This window comes from Saccopteryx bilineata, chromosome 8 (assembly GCF_036850765.1).
Source record: "Saccopteryx bilineata isolate mSacBil1 chromosome 8, mSacBil1_pri_phased_curated, whole genome shotgun sequence".
Taxonomy (NCBI): Eukaryota; Metazoa; Chordata; class Mammalia; order Chiroptera; family Emballonuridae; genus Saccopteryx; species Saccopteryx bilineata.
The window spans coordinates 13218816-13244011 of record NC_089497.1 but is presented as its reverse complement, the minus strand read 5'-3'; the positions used below and the strand labels follow the sequence as shown (position 1 = coordinate 13244011).

General features: G+C 40.9%; 1 protein-coding gene across 6 annotated transcripts in view; it reads left to right on the top strand.

Moving 5' to 3' along the window:
• ROBO1 (roundabout guidance receptor 1) overlaps positions 1-22635 on the top strand; it is a 1143090-nt gene extending 1120455 nt beyond the window's left edge. For 3 of the 6 annotated variants that reach the window (XM_066240772.1, XM_066240775.1, XM_066240771.1), the window contains 4 exons: positions 3539-3691; positions 10831-11142; positions 18759-18955; positions 20814-22634. In XM_066240772.1, the coding sequence (XP_066096869.1) occupies positions 3539-3691; positions 10831-11142; positions 18759-18955; positions 20814-20828 (677 nt within the window). In that variant the 3' untranslated portion in view covers positions 20829-22634. Of the gene's footprint in view, positions 1-3538; positions 3692-10830; positions 11143-18758; positions 18956-20813 lie in introns of all 6 variants that reach the window. The other 3 variants (XM_066240776.1, XM_066240774.1, XM_066240777.1) reach the window with 3 other exon arrangements.
• Positions 22636-25196: the final 2561 nt, after the last annotated feature.

The following is a 25196-nucleotide window of genomic DNA, read 5'->3' as shown; positions in this document are numbered from 1 at the left end:
TGGAATGCTGCACCATTGGAAATTAGGCTGTGTGTCCTTCACGACCATTCTCTTCATTCTATTAGGATATTAATTTAATTAGAAAGCTATAACAGTGTTTGTAATAGACATACATTACCAAGCATAAATATGTTCCATACTTAAAGCATATATGTTAATCTAATAATTTGCAAGTTGATCCAAACAATTATATCTATTATTTATCTATTTCCCCTTCATTGCCAGTATCCCTTTTTTAATTATCGTATATCCATTCTTTTCTTGTAACCCACTTTTTCTTATCTCCTACTACCAATCCTGTTTAGAAAGTAAATAATATGACAAAAATAATTTAAATTATATGTCACATGATTTTCATTTCAATAAAATGAAATATATATACATATAAGGTCTACCGGAAAGTTCTGTCTGTTTTTGGAATAACACAAATTGCAAATTTTTCTTACCGTCAATAAACTTTATTAAATAATATAATTGCCACTATTATTAATGATTTCTTGCCAGCGTGAGGGCAATTGGTATATCCCATTTTTGAAAAATGTTTTATCTTTTGATGTGAAAAATTGAACCAGTGCTTGTTTGATATCTTCTTCATTTTTGAATTTTTTGCCCTTCAAAAAATTTTGTAAGGACAAAAACAAGTGATAGTCGGAGGGTGCAAAGTCCAGGGAATATGGTGGATGTGACAGACATGCTTCTGTAGCATTTCTTCCTTGTTGAAATTCGTAAAAATTACAGTGGCGTAAATGAACTTTATCAGTAGCCATGGATACACTATTGCTTCACACATAAGACTAATGTGAATCAACTTTGTTTTAGTTAAATTGCTATATCAGTATGTATACATTAAGTGATAAAAATAGAGAGGCACACATGCGCCAAATAAACATGTGCTTACTTACGTGTCAAAACTTATTGTGATAAAAATGGACAGAACTTTCCAGTAGACCTTATATATGTGTGTATATATCTGTATATGTATAAATATATATATTTATATAGATAGATAGATAGATAGATAGATAGATAGATGTAGATATACTGTGTGTACATTTCTGGTAGCCAAGAGATAGAAATAGTAGAGGTAAATGATGTGATCGGCAAGGCAGAGAAAGAGAAAACTATCACAGCAAACCAGTCGTTGCTATTTGGCTGTTTTAATTTTCTTAAGTATAATGACTGTAGCACTGGTAGTTTCCCATGTTCTCTTCAGATATTGAATTGGTCATTATTTTCTATCAGTGTAGAATACACTCAGAAAATTTCACACATAAAGTTATTTCTGTCTTATTTATCAAGAACAAGTTGCAGAAAAGAAAATGGCTAATATCTTTCAACCTGTTCTTGTAGAATGTGTATTTATTTCAACCAGGTCAATATTCAACCAAAATTCCTCCCACACACCCCCATCGATGCTAAATGTAATAAGATGCATACCTGCCTGTCTTTTCTAGTAAATAGCATGCTAACTTTAGATATTAGCATTTGTTTCTTCTTATTTTTTATTCTTCAGTACAAAACATAAAACAAGTGAAATTAGGCATCTCAAACTACTGCTTTCCAATTATATAAAAGATGTGTTTCAGTTCATTAAATCAACGAAATATAGAAATACATTGAAATTTCATCTGTAAATGACCTATGCCTCAGGGTCTGTGAGCAGTAGATGGTGTTATACAAGAGAATGAATAATGGGTCAGTGTTGGCCCTAATTCTCTCTTTTCATGGATATGTAACTTTAATTGAAATAGTCTCCATCATTGCTAAAGAGAGTTTGGTTTTATATTTTATTACAATTTAGTGGCACTTCTGGTGGTAGTTGGACTCATTATAATGAACTAAAGCATGCACTAGCTTCTGCCTATTTAAATATTCTCTTCAGGAAAGGGTGTTGCTCATCGTATCACTTAAGTTAATATGGATGAATCACCCTATCACATTGCTTCTCACTTGGCTGCATTAATGTCTGTTATTTAATGTGCTTCAGTTAGCATTTTCAATGTGTTGATTGCTCTGTATTTGGATTCTCCTGTTTATAGCAAAAAAACCACAAAAAAACAAAACAAAAAATAACACGTTGTCTAGGTCTGTTTGAAGTTTCTTGTGGAACAACAGAAAGTTCTGGATTTGTGTCTCTGGGATTTCTAGAAAACCAAAATAGTGAGGGTAAGGCATAGGCCAATAGATCGCCACTGCCATTATGAATGAAATATGTGGTGCCCTGGTAAGACGACGTCACTGAAAGACACCCAGAGAATCTGAGAGCACTGCTGTGCGCCTTAGCTGATTAGCGAATTCAGTTCTCCCTACCACCTGTGAATATTGTCTCTCCAAAACCAAATACAGGCCTACCTCATTTTATTGTGGTTCAATTGATCACGCTTCACAAATGTATCTTTCACAAATTGAACACTAGATCCTCCACCAGCAAAAAAAGATCACAACTCTCTGTATTGTGAAGCTTGCTTAATTGTAGTGGTCCGGAACCAAATTTGCAGTATCTGCGCGGTATAACCCATAATCAAAAACCACCTTGGCCACCACCAAAACACATGGAAGTCTCTGGAGGGGTCACATTAAGTATCTAGAACGTGCAAGTTTCTATATTGCAATTAAAAGGGGGGAGGTGTCAGTAATATTTGACAGGTCTAAATATGAGTTAGCTTAATTTCAGGCCACTTGAAGAGAAAATACTCGAGAATACATTAAGATATTAGGCCTCTGCCTTCAAAGAATAAGAACCACATATTTAATTAAAATAGAAGACATAATTCATGTTGATTCCTAGAACATGAATTTCTTAAGGACTCTATGCCTCTTAAAAAAGCAGTGAATATATTATGCAAAAATTTAATTAATATCTTTTAACAATAACCTTAGTGAAGTTAGTTACAAAAATAATTGAAAGGTTTTTCTTTAATAAATAGGTATCACAAACACTAATGGAATAAAAGTACTGTGGCTAAAAAAAAAAAGAGAGAGGCTAAAAATGCTTTTAGAGTATTTTCCCCAGTGGATAGCTTAAACAGAATGTCGAAAATCTTATTTGCTAAACAATTTATTTAAGCATTTTTTAAAAATTAGGGATGTTTCTAGTTTTTATTCGTGCTATTACTATTTTATGTTGAATTTATTGCGGTGACATTGGTTAATAAAATTATATAGGTTTCAGGTGTACAATTCTATATAACACATCATCTGTATTGTATTGTGTCTTCATCACCCCAAGTCAAGCCTCCTCCCATCACCATGTACCCCCTTTACCCTCATCTACCTCTCTCACCCCCTTTTCCTTCTGCAGAACCGAGTTTTCTGTATCTATGAGGAGTTTTTTTCTTTGCTTAATGACTTTACCTTTTTCACCCACTTCCCAACCTCCCTCCCTGCTGACAGCTGTCCGTCTGTTCTCTGTATCTCTGAGTCTGTTTCTATTCTGTTAATCAGATAATTTTGTTCCTTAGCTTCCACATAGAAGCTATTATGATCATTATTAGTATTAAAATGTATTAATGAGCTTGGCTCTGATCTTTCTTCTCAGGCCGCCGACATTTTCATGCATCCCAGTGCCCGCGCCCCACAAGCCCTGTTTCCACAGACAGCAACATGAGTGCTGCCATGATGCAGAAGGCCCGGCCAGCCAAAAAGCAGAAGCACCAGCCTGGACATCTGCGCAGAGAAGTCTACACAGACGGTACGTTCACGGAAACAGTGAAGACATCTATGACTCTTGCCCATTGATCCTGACTTGCCATGACTAGAAAACACGTCCACTGACATTAGAAAGTATAATAGATTTGGCCCTGGCCAGTTTGCTCAGTGGTAGAGTTTTGCCTGGCAAATGGATGTCCCGGGTTCGATTCCCAGTCAGGGTACACAGGAGAAACAACCATCTGCTTCTCTTCCTATCCCCTCTCTCTTCTCTCACTCTGTGTCTCTCTTCCCCTCCCGCAGCTGGGGCTCTGTTGGAGCAAGTTAGCCCCAGGTGCTGGAGTGCTGAGGATGACCCTATGGCCTCACCTCAGGTGCTAAAGTACCTCGGTTGCTGAGCAACAGAACAGCAGCCCCAAATGGGTAGAGCATCGCCCCCTAGTGGGCTTGCTGGATGAATCCCAGTTGGGGCGCATGCAGGAGTCTGTCTCTCTGCCTCCCTGCTTCTCATTTAAGGAGAAAAAAAGTGCATTAAACATCTATTAACAGTAAGCCTCATAAAACTTATAAGAAAGATCAAGGCATCTCTGGTCCTTGCTGTTTCTAAGTTTCTAATAAGTCAGTTATTTAAGAAAATGAAACAATGGATACTTTCAATGTCTTTAAAAGATCATTTTATAGTCTCTAACAAGTAGACATTGTTGTAGTTGAAGTAATGGCGTAGGATCAGCCTTCATCCGACTCACTGACGGATCTGTCTTCCAGAGTGCTTTCCCTTGTTTCCCCTGTGCAATTCTGCACTCCAATAGGAGCCCGTTCCTTCTTGAGAATGTTAATGCGAACTCCAGTGCTCTTGCAAACAGTTCTTCTGCGTGCCAGGGGCACAGTGCGTCCTCTTTCTTCCTGCCTTCACTTATCACATCGACTCTCCCTGAAGAGGGGAGGGTTTTGTTCTCCAGGGAGCCCAGGAGAACAATGCAAACACTGTGATGTTCTCTACAGAAAGCCTTTCGTGAAAGTGCCTCAGGTGGCCCAGCACTTATTAAACCGCCACCTTCTCATTTTCTAAAACAACCTCAAGGCCTTGGTTGGAAATTCATGTAAGATAAGTTCTCTTAGACACACCCATCCTGTCAAGTTTGCTACATTTGCTACAAGGGGGAGGGAAGAAGGGTGTCAGCACAGGCCCCGTTCCCTGCCTCCGGGTCCTCTCCCACTGCAATCTGATTAGGACTTCTCATTACCAGTCCGCAATTTTTGCAAAAAGGGGCATCATTTGCCATTATCATATGAAAGCCTAATATGATAGATCCTTATCCAAGGGTGCAAGCAGGGCTTTCTGAGGCACTTCTCCGGTGGTTCCTGCCACTTGACAGAAGAATGTAATACAAAGCTCACAGCATGAGGAGCACAAGTAATTTTTTGCAATGAGTGTCTGTCCATGCTATTATCTCTCCTTTATTTGGAGTATTTTCTCCCCCTAGCACCTCTCTGATATTATTAGACTACATTCAGTACTTGCGTGACGCCGTGCTCCTGGGCCTCCTGGCTTCTGCCCGCCCGTGTCTGCTTCGTCAGGGAAACTGTGCTGTCAGAACGTGATCTGATTCCGCAGGGTTATTCCAGTGGCTCTGTGCAGGTCTGCCTCTGCACAGGGACGAGCACGAGGTGTAAGGCCCCAAACTCTGTCGGCAGTTTCACATTTATGGGGCTCCTGTAATGGCGTTTGGCAAGTTTTATAGCTGTTCTGTTAGTTTTATTATCCAGAGGAGAGGTGCTCCGAACCGAAAAACTGGTCAAACACCCGACCTTGTTGAAGACGGATCAACGCGGAAGGCGTCAGGGACAAACTCAGGCCTGGCGCTTTGTGCAGCTCTTTCTGCCTCTTATTTGCACTTGTTTGGAGAGGCTTCTGGCACTGAGTGACGCTTTATCAGAATGCTTTTTAAATAATGCAAACATGCCGACTCAAAGGGCATATCATCACAGTTACACAAATTGCACGGCGCTTGAAGATCGTGATCTATATTTACCGTCTCCCATGCTGCGGTACTTATTTCAGTGTGCTTGAAAACGGAATGTAAATTCCAACAAACCCCTCGGAAATAACGATGGAACTCAGTGATAAAACACCCGAGTTGTTTTTTTTCCCCCCTCAAATCTATTTCAGAAATAACAAAGTAATGTATTAAAATATTATATTTGTAAAGCCAAAAAGTGACCTTGAAATATTTTTGGATTTCTAATTGTTTATTTCCTAAGTGATTAAGGAAGATTATCATAGTCTGCTCTATACTACCATGTAGAAACCAATGTTTATTTGTTCAAAGTCACAAAAATAGACAAAATGGAAATGTGACTAAAGCAGTTTCTCAAATTCAACTTTCACTTCCTTTCAGCATTTCAATAACCATATTTTTAAAAATTATATTTATTGTCCTGACCAGTCTTAAATTAAATTCTGGATGCTGTCCCATTTGGTCAAGACAAAAAATAACAAAGCTATGTGTGATTTTATGCATATCACACAATGCATATTGATTGACCCAAATCATGTAAATGCATATACTTCTTAATGCACCAAGTGAAACAAATGAACATACTCTTAATAAAAATGCTGTGCCATTGAGACAAAAGTAACTTTCTCAGAAATTATTTCCCCAAACGACTACACTGCATTTTTTGAAAAAAATATTCAGTCGATTTCAATGAAGAAACTCAGTAAGAGACACAATTTGTACAATGATCAAAAAAGAGAGAGGGGAGGGGAAAGACTTTCAAGAGTTACCAATTATTAAAATGCAAATTAAATGTATTAGTAAAACATGGAGAATATTTTTTTCACTTTTGCTTTTTGGAAATTAAAATGTACTAACTATGATAAATGAGTTTGATTATTGTCAATAGACTTGTATGTGAACTATTTTCAGAATGCAATATGCCAGCCTTGAGTTTGTAACATCTTTACTATGAAAATTTTGTTTGAATTATCGTCTTTCTTGGTAGAATTTTTGTAAACTATTTCCAGGAGGAGGAGCAGTGGCTAAGTCTGAGTCGATGAGGACCATGTTGACATGATTCTTGTCAGTCAGCTCTGTGTTCCTATTCTAGGTCCGCCCAACCAAGTCCCCTAGACTAGGTGTCTTACCAGAAATTGATTTCCTTATAACTCTGGAGGCTAAAAATCCAAGATTGGGGTGTTAGCAGGATTGCTTTCTTCTGAGGTCTCTCTCTTTGACTTGTAGAGGATCAACTTCTCCCTGTCTTTACTTCTTCTTTCCTCGATACATGTATATGTTCTAATCTCTTCTTATAAGGATACCAGTCAGAGGGGATTAAAGCCCAGCAAAGGATTTCATTTTACCTTCATTACCACTTTAAAGACACTAAACCCAAATACAGTTTCATTGGAAGGTACAAGGAGATAGGGCTTTAGCTTGTGAATTTTGAGGAGCTACAATTCAGCCCATAACAACCCTCCAGCCCCTGATTGGTGGCACCGTTACCGTCCCTTGCTCTGTAGGTAAATACCAGGCCTCCTAACACCCAGGGAGCACCCAGTGCCAAGCCAGGTGCTCTATGCTATAGTCACAGTGCCAGTCAGAATCGAACTCTTTCATATTTGCCCTTACAACTTGAACCGAGATAAAGGGTAGGGTTAAAATATATGAATATTTATCAGTCAGCATCTCATTGAGTTAAAACCAAGTATAAGTACATTTCTAGGACCTTCTAATAGATTCTTCCCACCCCCTTTTTTCAACCCTTTCCGATTCATTTGCATACTTGATTTAATAACCAAATCTACATTATTTCTCTAGCCCTACTTTTCATAAATTATAAATTCACCACCCTCTTTGGAGTGATGTTATTTTGACTTGATTTATCATTAATTAGAAAGTCTTGGGACTTGAAGCAGTTAAGTAGAGTGCTAGATCTCCATAGCAAGACAGTAAGGCGAAGTGTCTGCATGTGCGTGTTCCTACATATTGCTCTGTATGCGTTACACTGGTAATTGGACAGTCTTGTATAAATAATAGTGTTTACATCTTTACAGAAAATGTCTCTCTCTATATATGTAGCAGGTCCATGATCCATTTATTAAATCCAATTTAAACTATTAGTGGTATGAATTGGGTGAAAGTACTTTTTATCACTGGGTCAAATATAGAATTGTTTATACTGTGATAATCCCTGATTTGACTTGGTAATTATTTTATAATACCTAAAAATAATTTATTGGTAATCTATTTAGATAAGAAATAAAAACGACCAGCATCTCTATAATTATCTATTAGATAGAGTAGCAATTATATACAGGAAGTTAGAACTTTTAAATTTACCATTGGATTCTCTGGTCCTCTTCTTTTCTACCTTTTTTAAAGATAACACCTGTCATAAAAGGATCTTGTAATAGATTGTGTCTGGAGAGTCATATATTACCAAGACCCTGTATCATATTATAACCGTCATAATCATCAGTATTATTAATATCTGTTAAACCCAGATATGTTTTTTGATATGATGATACTGGCAGTCCCCAGATTTCTGATAATCTGTATTTGCAATCCGTGTAAGTTTATGGAAAGCAGATACTACAGAAACAAAGCTATAGTCAGTCACTCCCTGGGCTTCCAGATATGCTTAGAATTAGACTAATCTCCTCCATTGTGAGTCCGTCTCCGTCTGAACTTTCAGATCTCCTTAGTGCTGGGTCTCTGGGCTTTAAGAAGTTTAAGTACAGTCTGTCCTCTAACACTACTTTTTTGTTGTCTTTGTTATTTTTAATAATCAAGTAGCAGATGAGGGGGGGCTTTCATGATGTACATTTTTAAGTATTTTTAAAAATGTATGTTTTAAGTAGTAAAGGGGGAGAGTCAAGCACTAGTAACAATGGCAAATTTAGAACTAAAATCTTGATTTTGTAGAACCTAGGAAAATTAGTGTTCTTGGCGTATTTTGGCTACCTTTTCAGATAAAGTACTGAGGCTATTTTATATGAAAATAGAACACGGTGAGCCATGAAAACCAATAACAGCAAAAAAATGCAAGTAAAAGTTTGACCATTTTTAACAATGGAGTCCTCAGTAAAACAGCTGGTAATACGCTAATAATTTGGCTTCTCTTCTTTCAAAGACCAATACAATGAATTTGAGTGCTCTAGCTTTAGCATATAATGTCAAAAGAAAATTAGTTTTAAAAAAATGTATACCTACCTACATACGAGACAAAAAAATTAATTCATTTTTAAATAATATAAGAATGAGAAACACTAGGTTAAAACTAAAGTTTCCTAGAACCCTTAATTTGCTATTAAGAATTTTTAGTACACAATTTTAATAGTCAAGAGCTTCTCATGCTGATATAGGTAAAAGATAGCTAGTAGATCATTGTCAATAATAGTGAAATACCCTGAAACAACTGAAATATTTCTCTTTAGTGATTGAACAAAAAACGGCTATATCCGTAAAACAGCCTTTCATGAACTTTTCAAAAACAAAAGTCTACAGCTGTATGTACATATTGGGAAGTGTATAAAACTGCACAGGCAGGTGAAAAAGTGCAATTCTAGTTGTGCTAATAAGAAAGGAAGACTGTGTACCTGAGTATGGTACTATTTATCAGCGGGCAGACAGGCACTGTATATATATAATCCCTTGTGTAGCCATTTCACATAGTTGCAGATGTGCACTGTGCTCCCTGGTGTTATTTGACTTGACAGTCCTGCTTTATGTGAATAAATAACTTCAGGAAAGATCTATGGAAAACTATTCAGAGTGATTTTGTCTACATAATCAATGTTGAGGATTAGAGATGTAGGTGGGGAGTTCTGAGGGGTCATACCAGCAAGTCCTTACAGACTTTAAAATGTCTTACCATGTAAATTATATATCTATATATAATTTAAAATAATAAGGTTAATTTTGTAATACTAAGCATTTAATAGATGTTATAGAAATGCTTTAGAGTTGATGTATTCTATCACATGGACAATAAAAGTACAGTAAATACATGCTCATTTCTAAAAAGAAAAGACCGTAACTATGCTGGTCATTCCCAAGTCTTTGTATCTCTGGTTTGGCAACTCTTGAAATTCAGATTCTGTGTTTGACATCTTAGTCGGGATATGGCAAAGATTTCTCCTGTTCACTTTTCTAAAAGGGAACTTACCGTGTTCCTTCACTCAGCACCCCTTCCTCATCTCTGCGTTCTTTATCTTCACTGAGGATTCTCTCAGCCACCTAGTCGACTGGGTCAGAAATCCTGAACGTCTTCTTAGGATCTTTCCTTTCCCTCATCTACTGCATTCCATTGATCATTAAATAATGTTAATTTGTCCTTCTTAATCTCTCCCAAAGACATCTAGTCCCCATCTGAAGAGCCACCGATACAATTCTGCCCTGTCATGATTTATATGAACTATGATAACAACCTCATGGCCTCATAGATTCAAACTCCATCCTCCACACTGAATTCAGAACAACCTAAAACTAGAATTTATTTATATTCTCCTACTAACCTACCAACTATCATAAGGATACGTTTCTCCTCCCTAGAGTGTACATTAGAGTCATTTTAAAAGATAGCACCACTTAAAATAAATTTTCTATAGATCAAATTTTATACCAACTTTTATACTTAAGTATCTCTAATTGTATTTATAAGAAATTGAATTATGTATAATGTTCTATTATATAATAAAATATAGCTAGCTAGATTGTAGATAGATAAATGAGACTAACCTGTATTTATACCAGTGATTATCTGATTTCAAACCTATGGTTGCATAAACAAAGTGGAGCCTTGAGATTGGGGAATAACTAAAGTCTATGTGTCAGAGTTTCCCTATTTACAAAATGAGAGGGGATTTAGGTGAGATTAGAGATAATCAATTTGAAGCGGTTGCCTGAAGGTGTGTAGCTCTGCATCTGGGACCAGCCACATTGTGCAGAAATCAATTAGGAGGATCTGTCCTGGTGGAGGGGGGGGGTGAGGGAGATTACAGCAATTATGCCCATGTCATCTCTGTGATTCGGTATCTCCGTGCTAAATAACGAGCACGTTCAACTTGTTGGTCTTCTTATTCCTCGGTTGCCTTCAGCTGTTCTAGTCCCAGAAGAATGACTCCAATGATGTTTCTAATATTTGATGATCACAAGTGTCTTAAATATTTCTTTTCAGATCTTCCGCCCCCTCCTGTGCCACCACCTGCTATCAAGTCACCCACTGTGCCATCCAAGGCACAGCTGGAAGTACGACCTGTCATGGTGCCAAAACTCCCTTGTATAGAAGCGAGAACAGACAGATCGTCGGAGAGAAAAGGAGGGGGCAATTACAAGGGGAGAGAAGTGTTGGAAGGAAGACAAGTCGCTGACCTGCGGACCAATCCAGGGGAACCCAGAGAAGCACAGGAGCAGCAGAGCGATGGGAAAGGACGAGGGGGCAAGGCAGCAAAACGAGACCTTCCACCAGCCAAGACCCATCTCATCCAAGGTACCGGTTTACCCAAGCAGCGAGTAAACGCAGAGCGCACCTGTGTGGAGATGCCAGGTGTGCTGTTAGGGTTCTCTAGGGACATATGGCAAGGAGGAAGATTTAGAGAGGAAGATCTCCTCTCTCATGGAGGAGATAGGCATGTTCCCGATTAATTTGTATAGAGTTTATCTTAATACGTGATATCATGCAAGATGTCCTGGGAGAAATGCCACTTGAGTTCTAGTTCAAAAAAAAGAAAAAAAAAAAAGATAAGATTTTAACAAATTAAACAGGAAGAAGGAACTCGCAGATAAATAGGTAGAGAAGAACATGGAAGGGTGAGAATGAATGTTTGGTGGATACTGACTTCCATTTTGTCCGGAGAATAGGCTGTTTGGGGCCAGGGATACCTGGTAAAAGCTAAACCTGGGAAGGGTGGGGGGACCGGATTGGGAAGGCCAGGAATACTATTCTGAAGAGCTAGAGGTTTATGATTCAGACGGTGGTGAGCCAGCAAGTGATTCTGAGCAAGAGATGACATCATCAAGCTTGTATTTAAAAAAAAAAAACTGGCAACACAATATATTTAAGAAAGAGATTGGAATTGGCAAATTAAGGTATCAGAAAATGGCAAAGTAGTCTAAGTATGAAATAGGAAAGCACTGAATTAAACCGACTGTGTCATAGAGAGAGGAGAACAACCTGCACAGGTATTTCAGAGGTAGGCCCAGTAAGAGTTCGTGACTAGTTGAATGTAGAAAAGTAAAATGAAATAACGAAGGTTAAAAAAATGTTATTCAAATTAAGCGGCCCTATAACACTAGGAGGATAATTGTATTAACCGATGTAGACAAAACAAGGAAAACCACAGATGAGTTGGGGAAACTAATTTCAGTCTTGAATAGATTAAGACCCTGTCAAGAGCACAGATATTGAAAATAAAATCAGGCCTTGACCAGCTGGCTCAGTGGATAGAGCATCAGCCTAGCATATGGATGTCCTAGGTTCAATTCCTGGTCAGGGCACACAGGAGAAGAGACCATCTGCTTCTCTTCCCCTCCCTTTACCCCTTCTCTTCCTCCTCCCCTCCCATAGCCAGTGGCTCGTTTGTTCCAAGCATGTCAGCCTCAGGTGCTAAAAAATGACTCAGTTCATTCAAACATCAGCCCCAGACAGGGGTTGTCCGGTGAATCCTGGTCGGAGTGCATACAAGAGTCTGTCTCACTATTTCCCCTCCTCTTACTTAAAAAAAATAAAAGAAAAAGAAAGAAAAAAATCAATAAGAATTTAGAAAACTAAGTTAAAAATCAGGAGAAGGGTAGCAAGTATGATTTTAGAACCAGCAATGCAGAGGTGAAAATCATATGAGTTATAAAGGCCCAATTATTAGCAGTGATATGTTGGTTAATGTTTAGAAATCAATGATCTGGGAGGAAAACAAAGCAAAACCCTAACTTAATAGCCATTTGCTTACTTCTGTTGTGTCATTCTCCCAAAATGGCTGGTTTCAAGCCACTGATCTGAAGTCAGTGGATGTGAAGTTAGAAAGAAATGAGTAGAGTAGACTCTGTGAGAGCATGAGCCAACTCCAGCACACTGGTAGTCGGGGATGGCTACCGTGTGAGAGCATGAGCCAACTCCAGCACACTGGTAGTCGGGGATGGCTACTGTGTGAGAGCATGAGGCAACTCCAGCACACTGGTAGTTGGGGATGGCTACCGTGTGAGAGCATGAGCCAGGTCCAGCACACTGGTAGTCGGGGATGGCTACCGTGTGAGAGCATGAGGCAGCTCCAGCACACTGGTAGTCGGGGATGGCTACCGTGTGAGAGCATGAGGCAACTCCAGCACACTGGTAGTCGGGGATGGCTACTGTGTGAGAGCATGAGCCAGGTCCAGCACACTGGTAGTCGGGGATGGCTACTGTGTGAGAGCATGAGGCAGCTCCAGCACACTGGTAGTCGGGGATGGCTACTGTGTGAGAGCATGAGCCAGCTCCAGCACACTGGTAGTCGGGGATGGCTACTGTGTGAGAGCATGAGCCAGCTCCAGCACACTGGTAGTCGGGGATGGCTTCTGTGTGAGAGCATGAGCCAGGTCCAGCACACTGGTAGTCGGGGATGGCTACTGTGTGAGAGCATGAGCCAGCTCCAGCACACTGGTAGTCGGGGATGGCTACTCTATGAGAGCATGAGCCAGCTCCAGCACACTGGTAGTCGGGGATGGCTACTGTGTGAGAGCATGAGCCAACTCCAGCACACTGGTAGTCGGGGATGGCTACTGTGTGAGAGCATGAGCCAACTCCAGCACACTGGTAGTCGGGGATGGCTACTGTGTGAGAGCATGAGCCAGGTCCAGCACACTGGTAGTCGGGGATGGCTACTGTGTGAGAGCATGAGCCAGGTCCAGCACACTGGTAGTCGGGGATGGCTACTGTGTGAGAGCATGAGCCAGCTCCAGCACACTGGTAGTCGGGGATGGCTACTGTGTGAGAGCATGAGCCAGGTCCAGCACACTGGTAGTCGGGGATGGCTACTGTGTGAGAGCATGAGCCAACTCCAGCACACTGGTAGTCGGGGATGGCTACTGTGTGAGAGCATGAGCCAGCTCCAGCACACTGGTAGTCGGGGATGGCTACTGTGTGAGAGCATGAGCCAGGTCCAGCACACTGGTAGTCGGGGATGGCTACTGTGTGAGAGCATGAGCCAGCTCCAGCACACTGGTAGTCGGGGATGGCTTCTGTGTGAGAGCATGAGCCAGCTCCAGCACACTGGTAGTCGGGGATGGCTACTGTGTGAGAGCAAGAGCCAGCTCCAGCACACTGGTAGTCGGGGATGGCTACTGTGTGAGAGCATGAGCCAGGTCCAGCACACTGGTAGTCGGGGATGGCTACTGTGTGAGAGCATGAGGCAGCTCCAGCACACTGGTAGTCGGGGATGGCTACTGTGTGAGAGCATGAGCCAGGTCCAGCACACTGGTAGTCGGGGATGGCTACTGTGTGAGAGCATGAGCCAGCTCCAGCACACTGGTAGTCGGGGATGGCTACTCTATGAGAGCATGAGCCAGCTCCAGCACACTGGTAGTCGGGGATGGCTACTCTTTGAGAGCATGAGCCAGCTCCAGCACACTGGTAGTTGGGGATGGCTACTGTGTGAGAGCATGAGCCAGCTCCAGCACACTGGTAGTTGGGGATGGCTACTGTGTGAGAGCATGAGGCAGCTCCAGCACACTGGTAGTTGGGGATGGCTACTGTGTGAGAGCATGAGGCAGCTCCAGCACACTGGTAGTCGGGGATGGCTACTGTGTGAGAGCATGAGGCAGCTCCAGCACACTGGTAGTCGGGGATGGCTACTGTGTGAGAGCATGAGGCAGCTCCAGCACACTGGTAGTCGGGGATGGCTACTGTGTGAGAGCAAGAGCCAGCTCCAGCACACTGGTAGTCGGGGATGGCTACTGTGTGAGAGCATGAGCCAGCTCCAGCACACTGGTAGTCGGGGATGGCTACTGTGTGAGAGCATGAGCCAGCTCCAGCACACTGGTAGTCGGGGATGGCTACTGTGTGAGAGCATGAGCCAGGTCCAGCACACTGGTAGTCGGGGATGGCTACTGTGTGAGAGCATGAGCCAGGTCCAGCACACTGGTAGTCGGGGATGGCTACTGTGTGAGAGCATGAGCCAGGTCCAGCACACTGGTAGTCGGGGATGGCTACCGTGTGAGAGCATGAGGCAGCTCCAGCACACTGGTAGTCGGGGATGGCTACTCTTTGAGAGCATGAGCCAGCTCCAGCACACTGGTAGTTGGGGATGGCTACTGTGTGAGAGCATGAGCCAGCTCCAGCACACTGGTAGTTGGGGATGGCTACTGTGTGAGAGCATGAGGCAGCTCCAGCACACTGGTAGTCGGGGATGGCTACTGTGTGAGAGCATGAGCCAGCTCCAGCACACTGGTAGTCGGGGATGGCTACTGTGTGAGAGCATGAGGCAACTCCAGCACACTGGTAGTCGGGGATGGCTACTGTGTGAGAGCATGAGCCAGCTCCAGCACACTGGTAGTCGGGGATGGCTTCTGTGTGAGAGCATGAGCCAGGTCCAGCACACTGGTAGTCGGGGATGGCTACTCTATGAGAGCATGAGCCAGCTCCAGCACACTGGTAGTCGGGGATGGCTACTGTGTGAGAGCATGAGCCAGCTCCAGCACACTGGTAGTCGGGGATGGCTACTCTATGAGAGCATGAGCCAGCTCCAGCACACTGGTAGTCGGGGATGGCTACTGTGTGAGAGCATGAGCCAGGTCCAGCACACTGGTAGTCGGGGATGGCTACTGTGTGAGAGCATGAGCCAGCTCCAGCACACTGGTAGTCAGGGATGGCTACTCTATGAGAGCATGAGCCAGCTCCAGCACACTGGTAGTCGGGGATGGCTACTGTGTGAGAGCATGAGGCAACTCCAGCACACTGGTAGTCGGGGATGGCTACTGTGTGAGAGCATGAGGCAGCTCCAGCACACTGGTAGTCGGGGATGGCTACTGTGTGAGAGCATGAGCCAGGTCCAGCACACTGGTAGTCGGGGATGGCTACTGTGTGAGAGCATGAGCCAACTCCAGCACACTGGTAGTCGGGGATGGCTATCTTAAAGACTGTGCAGAGAAACAACATTCTATGATGGAAATGGAGATGAACCCACTCAGAGATAGAAGAACCAAGATGTCCAAAGTAGAGCAAACAGTATACTAGAAAGAATGAAGGAAGAAAGTTAAGATACAAAGAAATACAAAATGCCAGAAATGAAAATGAAATGTGAATTGTGGCCTGGGGTGCAGGGATGAGGGGTATGCAAAGATTTTGCAAAATGTTGTTTGTGTGTGATGTTCCAAAGAACTGTTTTTAGTACAGTAGCCAGAGTAAAAGTTAGACTGTACCAGGTGTGAACATGAATGGAAATTGAGGAAGGGGAGGTCATGAGCATAGGCTCTTTTGGGAAAGACAGGAAGAGAAAAAGAGGTTGGGAAAGAGTTTAGCAGGAAGGCAGAATCTGTGGGAATGTTTTAGATAAAGGTATTTGAACATGATGATAGACTAGGGAGAAGAAACCATTCCTGAGGAAGAGATAAAAGAAAAGAAAGACGATTCCTGAAAGCGTCAGGAAAGAATGACGAGGAGGAAAGTCTCAGAAGCCCGAAAGTGCACTTGACTCCTCTGTTTTAATAGATGTGTTTTGGTAAGATTAGACATCAGTCTGTTGCTCCATTTTTTTATGCACACCTGATCATTAACAACTCCCTTCCCATATGGATGGCAGTTTCAGTTTGTTCTGTGACACAAACCTGAGCCAGGTGTAGACGCAGCAGTGAAGAGATGAGTAAAGCTGTGCATTTCAGGTAGAGGTCTCTGCTGTGATCACAAAGGCCTTGGTGACATCACTACAATATAATAGTGAAAACACCTTATCCTTATCGGTTATAACAAAGATGATCCGAATATTTGACTCACGGTGGGTGGCTATACTTCAAGTGGTGATTCGTAAGTAAAAATGCCATGCTGTAAGTTTTTAGGTTTATATCTGTCCGGAAGGTATGGACCAGTGTGCTGCTCACAAGCCAGCCCCTTGCAGAGTAGCCCAGAGTAGTTGGGTTTATTCAGCAAGTCATTTTATATACCCCCAAAGTTTATTTTATAAACCCCATCTTGGTGTATGCAGAATCAGAACAAGGCGATCAAATTATTTTTCTCAGTCCTCAGAAGTTCAATAAGTTGTCCTTTGTGTTATAAAAAATATTTCTAACGAAAGAGAGCAGAGTGGAAGACCAAAGCTAAGAGAGGGGCAATGTTTAAATCGGAAGTGGTTTCCAGGTGCAAGGCAGTGAGGAGAGCAGAGAGAGGGCGACAGTGTGGTTAGCCCTGTCCACCTCAACAGTGAATTTTCTGTGTCATTGTTGTAATGTGGGCATAAATAGATTTCATGGGGATGCAGAGTGCATGGGAGTGGCATCTTCCAATCATGAGTTCGAATTACTTGTCAGGAAGCTTTGCTCAGCAGCGAGAGAAAGAAATACTGATTTAAGTAGAGCACAAGCTTAAGGGGATAGTTTTTAGCAAGAGAAAGATTTTGTCATCTTTTAATTTGTCCAAAAGCAAAGTCAATAGAGAAAAAAGAAGTTCTGCTGCAGCAGGGACAGAGGAGGAAGGTCACAGGAGACCAAGTGCGATGAAGAGAACAGGAGCAGTGGTCCTCATGGACTCTGAAACCTTCACCAGTCAGGAGTCTGTAGCAGGAGGGAAAGTTGTGATGAAGGGAAGGAAAAGAGAAAGATGACATTAAGGGTGGTTGGCCCAGTGGTAGAGCATTGGCCTGGCATGTGGATGTCCCACGTTTAATTCCTGATCAGGGCACACAGGAGAAGCGACCATCTGCTTCTATGCCCACCCCTCCTTCTCGCTCTCTTCCCCCTCCTGCAGCTGTGGCTCAATTGGCTCTAGAGAGCATTGTCAGGGTGTTGAGGATGGCTCCCTGGAGCCGCAGCTCAGGTGATAAAAATAGCTTGATTGCCAAGCAACAGCCCTAGATGGCCAGAGAAATCCCAATAGAGGGCTTGCTGGAGGGATCCCAGTCAGGGTTCATGTGGGAGTCTGTCTCTTTGCCTCTCCTCCTCTCACTTATTTAAAAAAAGGAAAAAGAAAAAAAGGAGGACTAACCAGGCTACATAAATAGATGGCTTGGCCTTACCTAAAAGAGAATGTTTTTGCACAGTGCTGTGAGAGCAGTGGTTTAGAGCTGGTGCTAGTGAGCAAGAGACAAACCTTTCTCCTTTCACTGGAGAAACCAGATTTCATTCAGACAGTATGGACTTGGGGGAGGAAAACAAAACTGCATGAAGAAGAGTTGGTTTTTCATGTGTTTGGCATCCAAAGATAGAGTGGACAGGCTTGGAACAGAAGTGAGTGGTTGGAGGATTCATCAACAGAACCAGCATCAAATTCAAAGACAAGTGGAGAGAGAGGCTCAGGAGATGGCAGTTCAGTGCAGTGGCTTGTTTTCTGAAGCTAGCAACAATGGCAGCTTCTGAGATTCAGGATTCCACAATGGAAACATGGTGTTGAAATGGAGTTTGATATCTTGGTGCCTGGGAAATGAACGTGAACTTGGGCTCTGTTTTGGTAGTTAGAGGGGATTGGGCTTTTATTCCTCTCAATACCTTATAATAATTCTTCAGAGCACACACAGGAGTTTCACTGTCTCTTCTGTTTCCACATCACCACTAAAAGCTCCTCAGGATATAGAGACATTTACCACGTTTTTAGAAAAGTGTAAACTAAAGCCTCAAGTAATCCGAGATCATACCCTGAAGGACAGAACTGGAAGCCACGTGTGACTGCAGGTCTGGTTTACCTCTTTCAAAAATCTTGGCCTCAAGTGAGTTCGGGGTGGACAAGAGCTTATGAGTAGAATCCCAACCTCTACTAGGAACACAAGTGTTATTTTCATTTTTAAAAGCCTTATTCATTATTGCTATGAAATGTCCTCCTTCCTTCCTCAGAAACACTGATGCTTTCCCATTCAGAATATAGACTTGAGTGACACATTACAGAATGAAATGTATAATGGTGTTCATATGCACTTGTTATATTTCATTACACAGAGGATATTCTACCTTACTGTAGACCTACTTTCCCGACATCCAATAATCCCAGAGATCCTAGTTCGTCAAGCTCAATGTCATCAAGGGGATCAGGAAGCAGACAAAGAGAACAAGCAAATGTAGGTCGAAGAAATATTGCAGAAATGCAAGTTCTCGGAGGATATGAAAGAGGGGAAGATAATAATGAAGAATTAGAGGTATCTATAGTTTTCTTTTTCTTTTTCCAACATTAGGTTAGTATATCATCCTCAAAGTTAGGAACATCCATCAGTCTACAGAAATGTTATTATTTTATCACAAACCCTAATGTCATTGATGCCAGAAACTGTAACTCTGAAAATATTCAATAGAATTATTTTCTTGAAATGTGTTCCAAAGTTTTACATGGTAACAATTTCCATCTTGTGTTTGTATTCACCTACAGCTTTTCAGATAAGAAATTTGTGTGGCAAACATTGTTAGGAGATAAGAACTATTGATCTAAGTAATAATAATTTATAGTATCATAGGAAGTTATAAAAACCCATCAGGTGGCAGTTATATGATGTTTGAGTGAGAGTATTCTGCCTGTGTTTTCTGTTACCCCGGTGATCACGGGAGTTAATTTGGCTGATTTGGCCAATTGTCACTCACCTTCAGTCTTCTGCAAAAGGAAACTTGATCCCTGACACTAACCTTCCCGGATGGAAGAGACCATTCCCAGATTCAAAGATATACTTCTTTGTTGGAATCTCTAGATAGTGATACCAGAGGGGATTGACAATAAATTATATAATATTTAAAATTACCTCCTGTTTATAGGATTTGGGGGTGGTTTTTTTTTCATTCTATATAAAAAAAAGTTGAGGGTGAATTTGTTTTTTACAAATATAGTTGACCCTTGAACAACATGACATTTATGGACTTTGACCACACCTCACCCCACCATGTAGTCGAAACTCCATGTGTGATTTTTGAGTGCCCCCAAACTTAACCTCTAATAGCTGGCTGTTGACTAGAAGCCTTACCAATAATATAAATAGTCAGTAACACATACTCTGTATATCATATTATATACTGTATTTTTAGGATTAATTAAGCTAGAGAATGTTATAAATATAATGATGAGGAAGAGAAAGTGCATGTATAGTATTTATTGAAAATAATCTATGTATAAGTAGACCCACACAGTTCATACTCATGTTGTTCAAGGGCCAACTCTATAATCACAAGTAGATGGTTAAATGAGTGTTAAACTAAAACTTGTAATAGCAGAAAATGAAAAATTATAAGTAATGATGTCTGATTAAGTTTTCTGTAATGCTCAATGTATTTGGATTTTGAAGTTCAGATTAAGAAAACTTCCCTCCTTCAAATACTCTTATAAAAGATGTTTCTCATGTGTTTTGTTGTTTTGTCTTTTAAGTAGAAGAACCCTTTCATGGGATGCATATATGTAGATGAGTATGGAGATAACTCTAATATTTCAAACGACTAAAAGTTGAGCCATAATATTGAGTGGAAACTGGGGGAGTAGAGAATCCAGCCTAGTACTGCTCTTCTCTTCCTAGCACCACACTCCAACACAGAGACGCTATGTGGAACACAGTTTTTGATGCTTATCAGGCAAACGTGATAGCCACCACACTACAGAAACTTGCGCGGTTTGGTACTTGTTAGAGAACTATTGGCTTTGCTTTCAAAACCGACTGAAGTTGACAGATAAATTAGTTGCCATGAACACTTTCCAAATGTACGCCACTGTAAGAATGAAGAAACACAAACAATAAGAATAAAAACATGTGTCCTGGCCGGATAGCTTGGTTGATTTGAGCATCATCCTGAAACACAGAGGTTGCTGGTTCAGTTCCGGGTCTGGGCACATACAGAAACAACTCGATGTCCCTATCCTTCTCTCTCTCTCTCTCTCTCTCTCTCTCTCTCTTCTCCCTCTCTCACTGAAATCAATAAATAACAAATTAAGAGAAAAAATAGACTTAAAAAAAGAATATAAATATAAATAAAAGATAATGACAAGATTTATTTTCGTATTTGACAATAACTTATCTCTTACAGGAAACTGAAAGCTGAAGACAACCAGAGGGGCTTGCGAGATCTAACGTGAAAATTATCACTCAAGATGCCTCAGATCTGATGACACGTGACGCCAGACAAAACGATCAGTGCAATCCGAGTGTACAAATTGTCGTTTTTATTCCTCTTATTGGAATACCATTTTTAAAAATTTCATTGGGGCTTTATTGTCGTTGTTTGATTCCCTGTCCCTATGAGGAACCTCCTCATTCCCGTCACTGTTGGAACAAACCAGTACACCTTACTTCCGGCGAGGGAGGTATTTGACTTCTTGCTTTAGTCATCAGCTAGCAGAAGAGAACAGAATAGTTCTTTTGCATTTGCCCCTGAGATTCGGCATCGCACTGCTTACATACCAAGCCAATTTATAGTAAAATACTGATCAAAGATACAAAGTTGATTAATCAACCTCACGCCAAGGGCTCTGAAGATATAATCTTTCTATAAACAACTGCTAATGCAAATTCAGACATACTTTATTTTAACATGGTTTATAATCAGTCTTTCATACATACCATCCTCTGCAGGGAGAAAATAAGAATATAGCAAATGCAGAGCAGCCACGATCAATTTGAACGGGGTAGAAACATTGTATATATGTGCTCTTTGCAACCCCTGGTGGTACTTTATTTTGTCTTCGTTTCAGTCACTGAAGTGTATTCTTATTGGAAACGTTCTTTTGGATAAGTAGGGGTTAGCCAGTTGGATCTCTGCTTGTCTAGTCATTGTCCTAAGTAAGCCTCGCAAAAAAACCTTGTTCTATTTTTCAATCAAAAAAGCGATGATAAATGCGTATTACAAACAAGTGGATGTTTTTAATGACCAATTGAATAAGGACATCCCTATCTTAACTGGCCTCAAGATCTTCTGGTAGTGTCAGTTCAACTTTCAGAAGTGCCACTTAAAGAAGTTTGATTTTTGTTTTTGTAATGCACTGTTTTTAAACTTTTTTTTTTTTTGGTTTTAAAAGCACAATCACTAAACTTTATTTGTAAACCATTGTAACTATTAACCTTTTTTGTCTTATTGAAAAAAAAAATGTTGAGAAGCATTTTTAACCTGTTTTGTTAGTGCTCTATGTTTGTATTTGGAATATTTGAATGATGACAGATGGTGAAGTAACGTGCATACTTTATTGTGGGCTGTAAACCCAACGGTTCCTACTTTTCCTGGACTTAAAGAAAAAAAAGGTTTAAGTTTGTTGTGGCCAATGTTGAAATTTACAAGATTTTCTTATAAGCTCAAATAGAGGCATTCTGTGCTTTGAATTGCCAAATGATGCCCTCTGACTAGAAATTTTTATGATCCGTTTTAGTCATTAATATAAATTTCATTGACTCTATAATTGGTGCTATTTGAAGAAAAAAAATGTACACATATCTACACAGGTATCAGGCCTGTCCCACTGGAAAACAAAGCCAAACAAAACTGAACCACACAAAAAAATTAAAAAGAAAAAAAAAAAAGCTGGTGTTCACCAAAAACTAAATGTGTTTGCTTAGATAATTTGAAAGTTACATAGAAAGGGTGTGCAGTACTGAGGGAGCAATCCATGTGATTAATGTTTCATTATGTTCATGTAAGAAGCCTCTTATTTTTAGCCATAATTTTGCATACTGAAAATCCAATAATCAGAAAAGTAATTTTGTCACATTATTTATTAAAAATGTTCTCAAATACATCATTCGTTCTTGTGTTGATTTCTTTTTATTCATTGTGTGATCAGATTTCTTCCGTTTGATCACAAGCTTTGCTGTCTTAACATTTCACTCATATTATTAGATCAGTGAACCTTCTGTTTATGAACAACCAGGTTTTTCTTTTTTTTTTTTTTCTTTTTGAACTAGTAAGGAAAGATGCTTATTTTCTCCACTGAAATTAAAGTTCTAAGATGAATGAAAACCTTAAAGGTAGTCACTGAATCAGAGAAGAAGGTCTTGATATTAAGGATGTACTAAAATACTTGTATAGTTTGTATCTGAATTTGAGTTAACTTGTTTCTGAAATAGTATTTAACTACCGTAAATCTGATTTGTGAAGTTTGGACCACTTATATTCTTTGAACAAGAAAATTATATAAATTCAAAATATTTATCAGTGACTATCTACTTTGTTGTTACAAACTCATGTGACATCTTAATGCAATACTTGTCACAATACAGGTTGTACGTTATTGTTCGTTCAAGTCAGCGTATTCAAGTATTCCACTCTGGATGCTTGAGATAAGCATCATGTCTAAGAAGTGCTGAGAGCTATAGAATCTAGTGAACATTTTTTCCCTATTGTATATACATTGCTAAATTTTGTGCTGATCATCACAATTTGAAAATCGGGGAAAGTTTTAGGAAAAAAAAAGGATTTAATTTTAAATTTAATTTTACAAAAATGAAGTAATCACCAGCATCTACTTAGTAATGAACAGGTCCATCAATCCGTTTCCAAGTCATTTCAAGGAAAAAACAATAGTGATGCATGTTTAATGACCTAATTTCTGTTTCCCTTGGTGACTTGAATATAAAGAAGCTAGTCTCCCACTTTGTTTATAGTGCGTGATATACATAAAAATTATGTGTATCTGAGGGCCTCGATTTGAGTCTCAGTTCTGTCACAAACTATGTTTCCTTGGACATGTTCCTTAACCTCTAAGTCTCAGGTACTTCACCTGTCAATTCAATAATACCTACCTCATGGAGCTATGGTCATGGTTTCGTGCATCAATGCATATGACATGGACTCTGTAAACCCCCCCCCCAAACAATACAAGATGTTGTATGATGGACTGACGCTGTACATCTACTATGATCACTTCACACATTGTTTGTTCCCAAAAAAAAAAAAAAACTTGCAAAGTTAAAAAGAAAGTCAAGGAATAAGTATGGTACAAAGATGAGGGTGGTTCCATTTCTAGTGAGTAAAATTCATTGTGAAAGACCTAATCGTGGAATAAATTCTTGGCGTTTTGGTTTGTTTCTTTGCTTGCAAATTCCTGCGGGCCACACAATGGGTGGTGAAAGGGCATTTTTAGCACACATTTTAGCATTCAGATGTGCAAGCATGTCATTTGATGTTGCAATAAGTGGACTCAGTGTCTATCTTGGACTTTCGTCCTACCCAGTGGCAGAAAATAGCATCTTAGTTCAAGATAGAGTCAATGATATCTGACTCTCCTGGGTCATTTTTGACATGGAGTCCCTTTTTCACCTCCCTTTCCTTTTGACAGGGTGCTATCCGAGTTCTAGAGGCTGTCTTCATGGGGTGGGGCTGCAGGCAGTAGGGGCTGCTGGCATTATTGCTATTGTCCCAATTTCTAGTGGTCTCCATGGGTCAGAATATTTACTTTGCATCCTCCTCTCCCTAAATTCATTGCTTGATACTTTGGAGCCCTTGGATGTAGTCTAAGTGTAAGAAATGGGAGGAGGAGTTTTGTACGCTCTTCTGCGCCTTGCTGGAACTCTGGAGACTCGGGTGCGGTTGCCCTTCCTCAGGATCTCACCGGATACCACTGTGTCTTCCAAACTGCTTGTCCCATTTGGACGGTGTGTGGGTTGGGGGAGGAGATGGCAGTTACTTCTACAGTTTAGCAAGTAACAAGCCTTGCTTCTGGATCCAGACCACCTGTGTTTGAATCTTGGCTCCTCAAATGATTAGTTGTATAACCATGGGGAAATTACTTAATCATAAAATGGTGATAATGATACAAGGTTGTTGGGTTTAATAAGTTGGTATATGTAAAGTAGTTAGGAAGTGCTCGATATTTATTGGGCAGCACCCACTGCTTCTCTGGTCGTGAAGTGGCGAGTTCTGCATAGGTTGTTGCTTGAATTTTAGATTCCCCAAGCCCTCCTTGACGAGAACAGGAGGGGACACGAGATTCAGAAACTTCAGTGACACACTCGCCATATTTAATTCCCTGATCTGACATTTAATTCGCCCTTTCCAGTGAGCTGGAGAACGAGGGCGAAACGGAGATAAGGAGAGAGACAGAGAGTGAAGGAGAGAGGGAGAAAAAGGAGGAAATGAAAAGGAGAAAGGGAAAAAGAGATGGAAGAAGGGAGGGACAGAAAAATAACGCCTTTTTCCTGCATGCCTGTCTTAATTTTTTTTTTTTTCTGTATTTTTCTGAAGCCGGAAACGGGGAGAGACAGTCAGACAGACTCCTGCATGCGCCCGACCGGGATCCACCTGGCACACCCACCAGGGGGCGACGCTCTGCCCACCAGGGGGCGATGCTCTGCCCCTCAGGGGCTTCGCTCTGTTGCGACCAGAGCCACTCTAGCGCCTTGGGCAGAGGCCGAGGAGCCATCCCCAGCAACTGGGCCATCTTTGCTCCAGTGGAGCCTCGGCTGCGGGAGGGGAAGAGAGAGA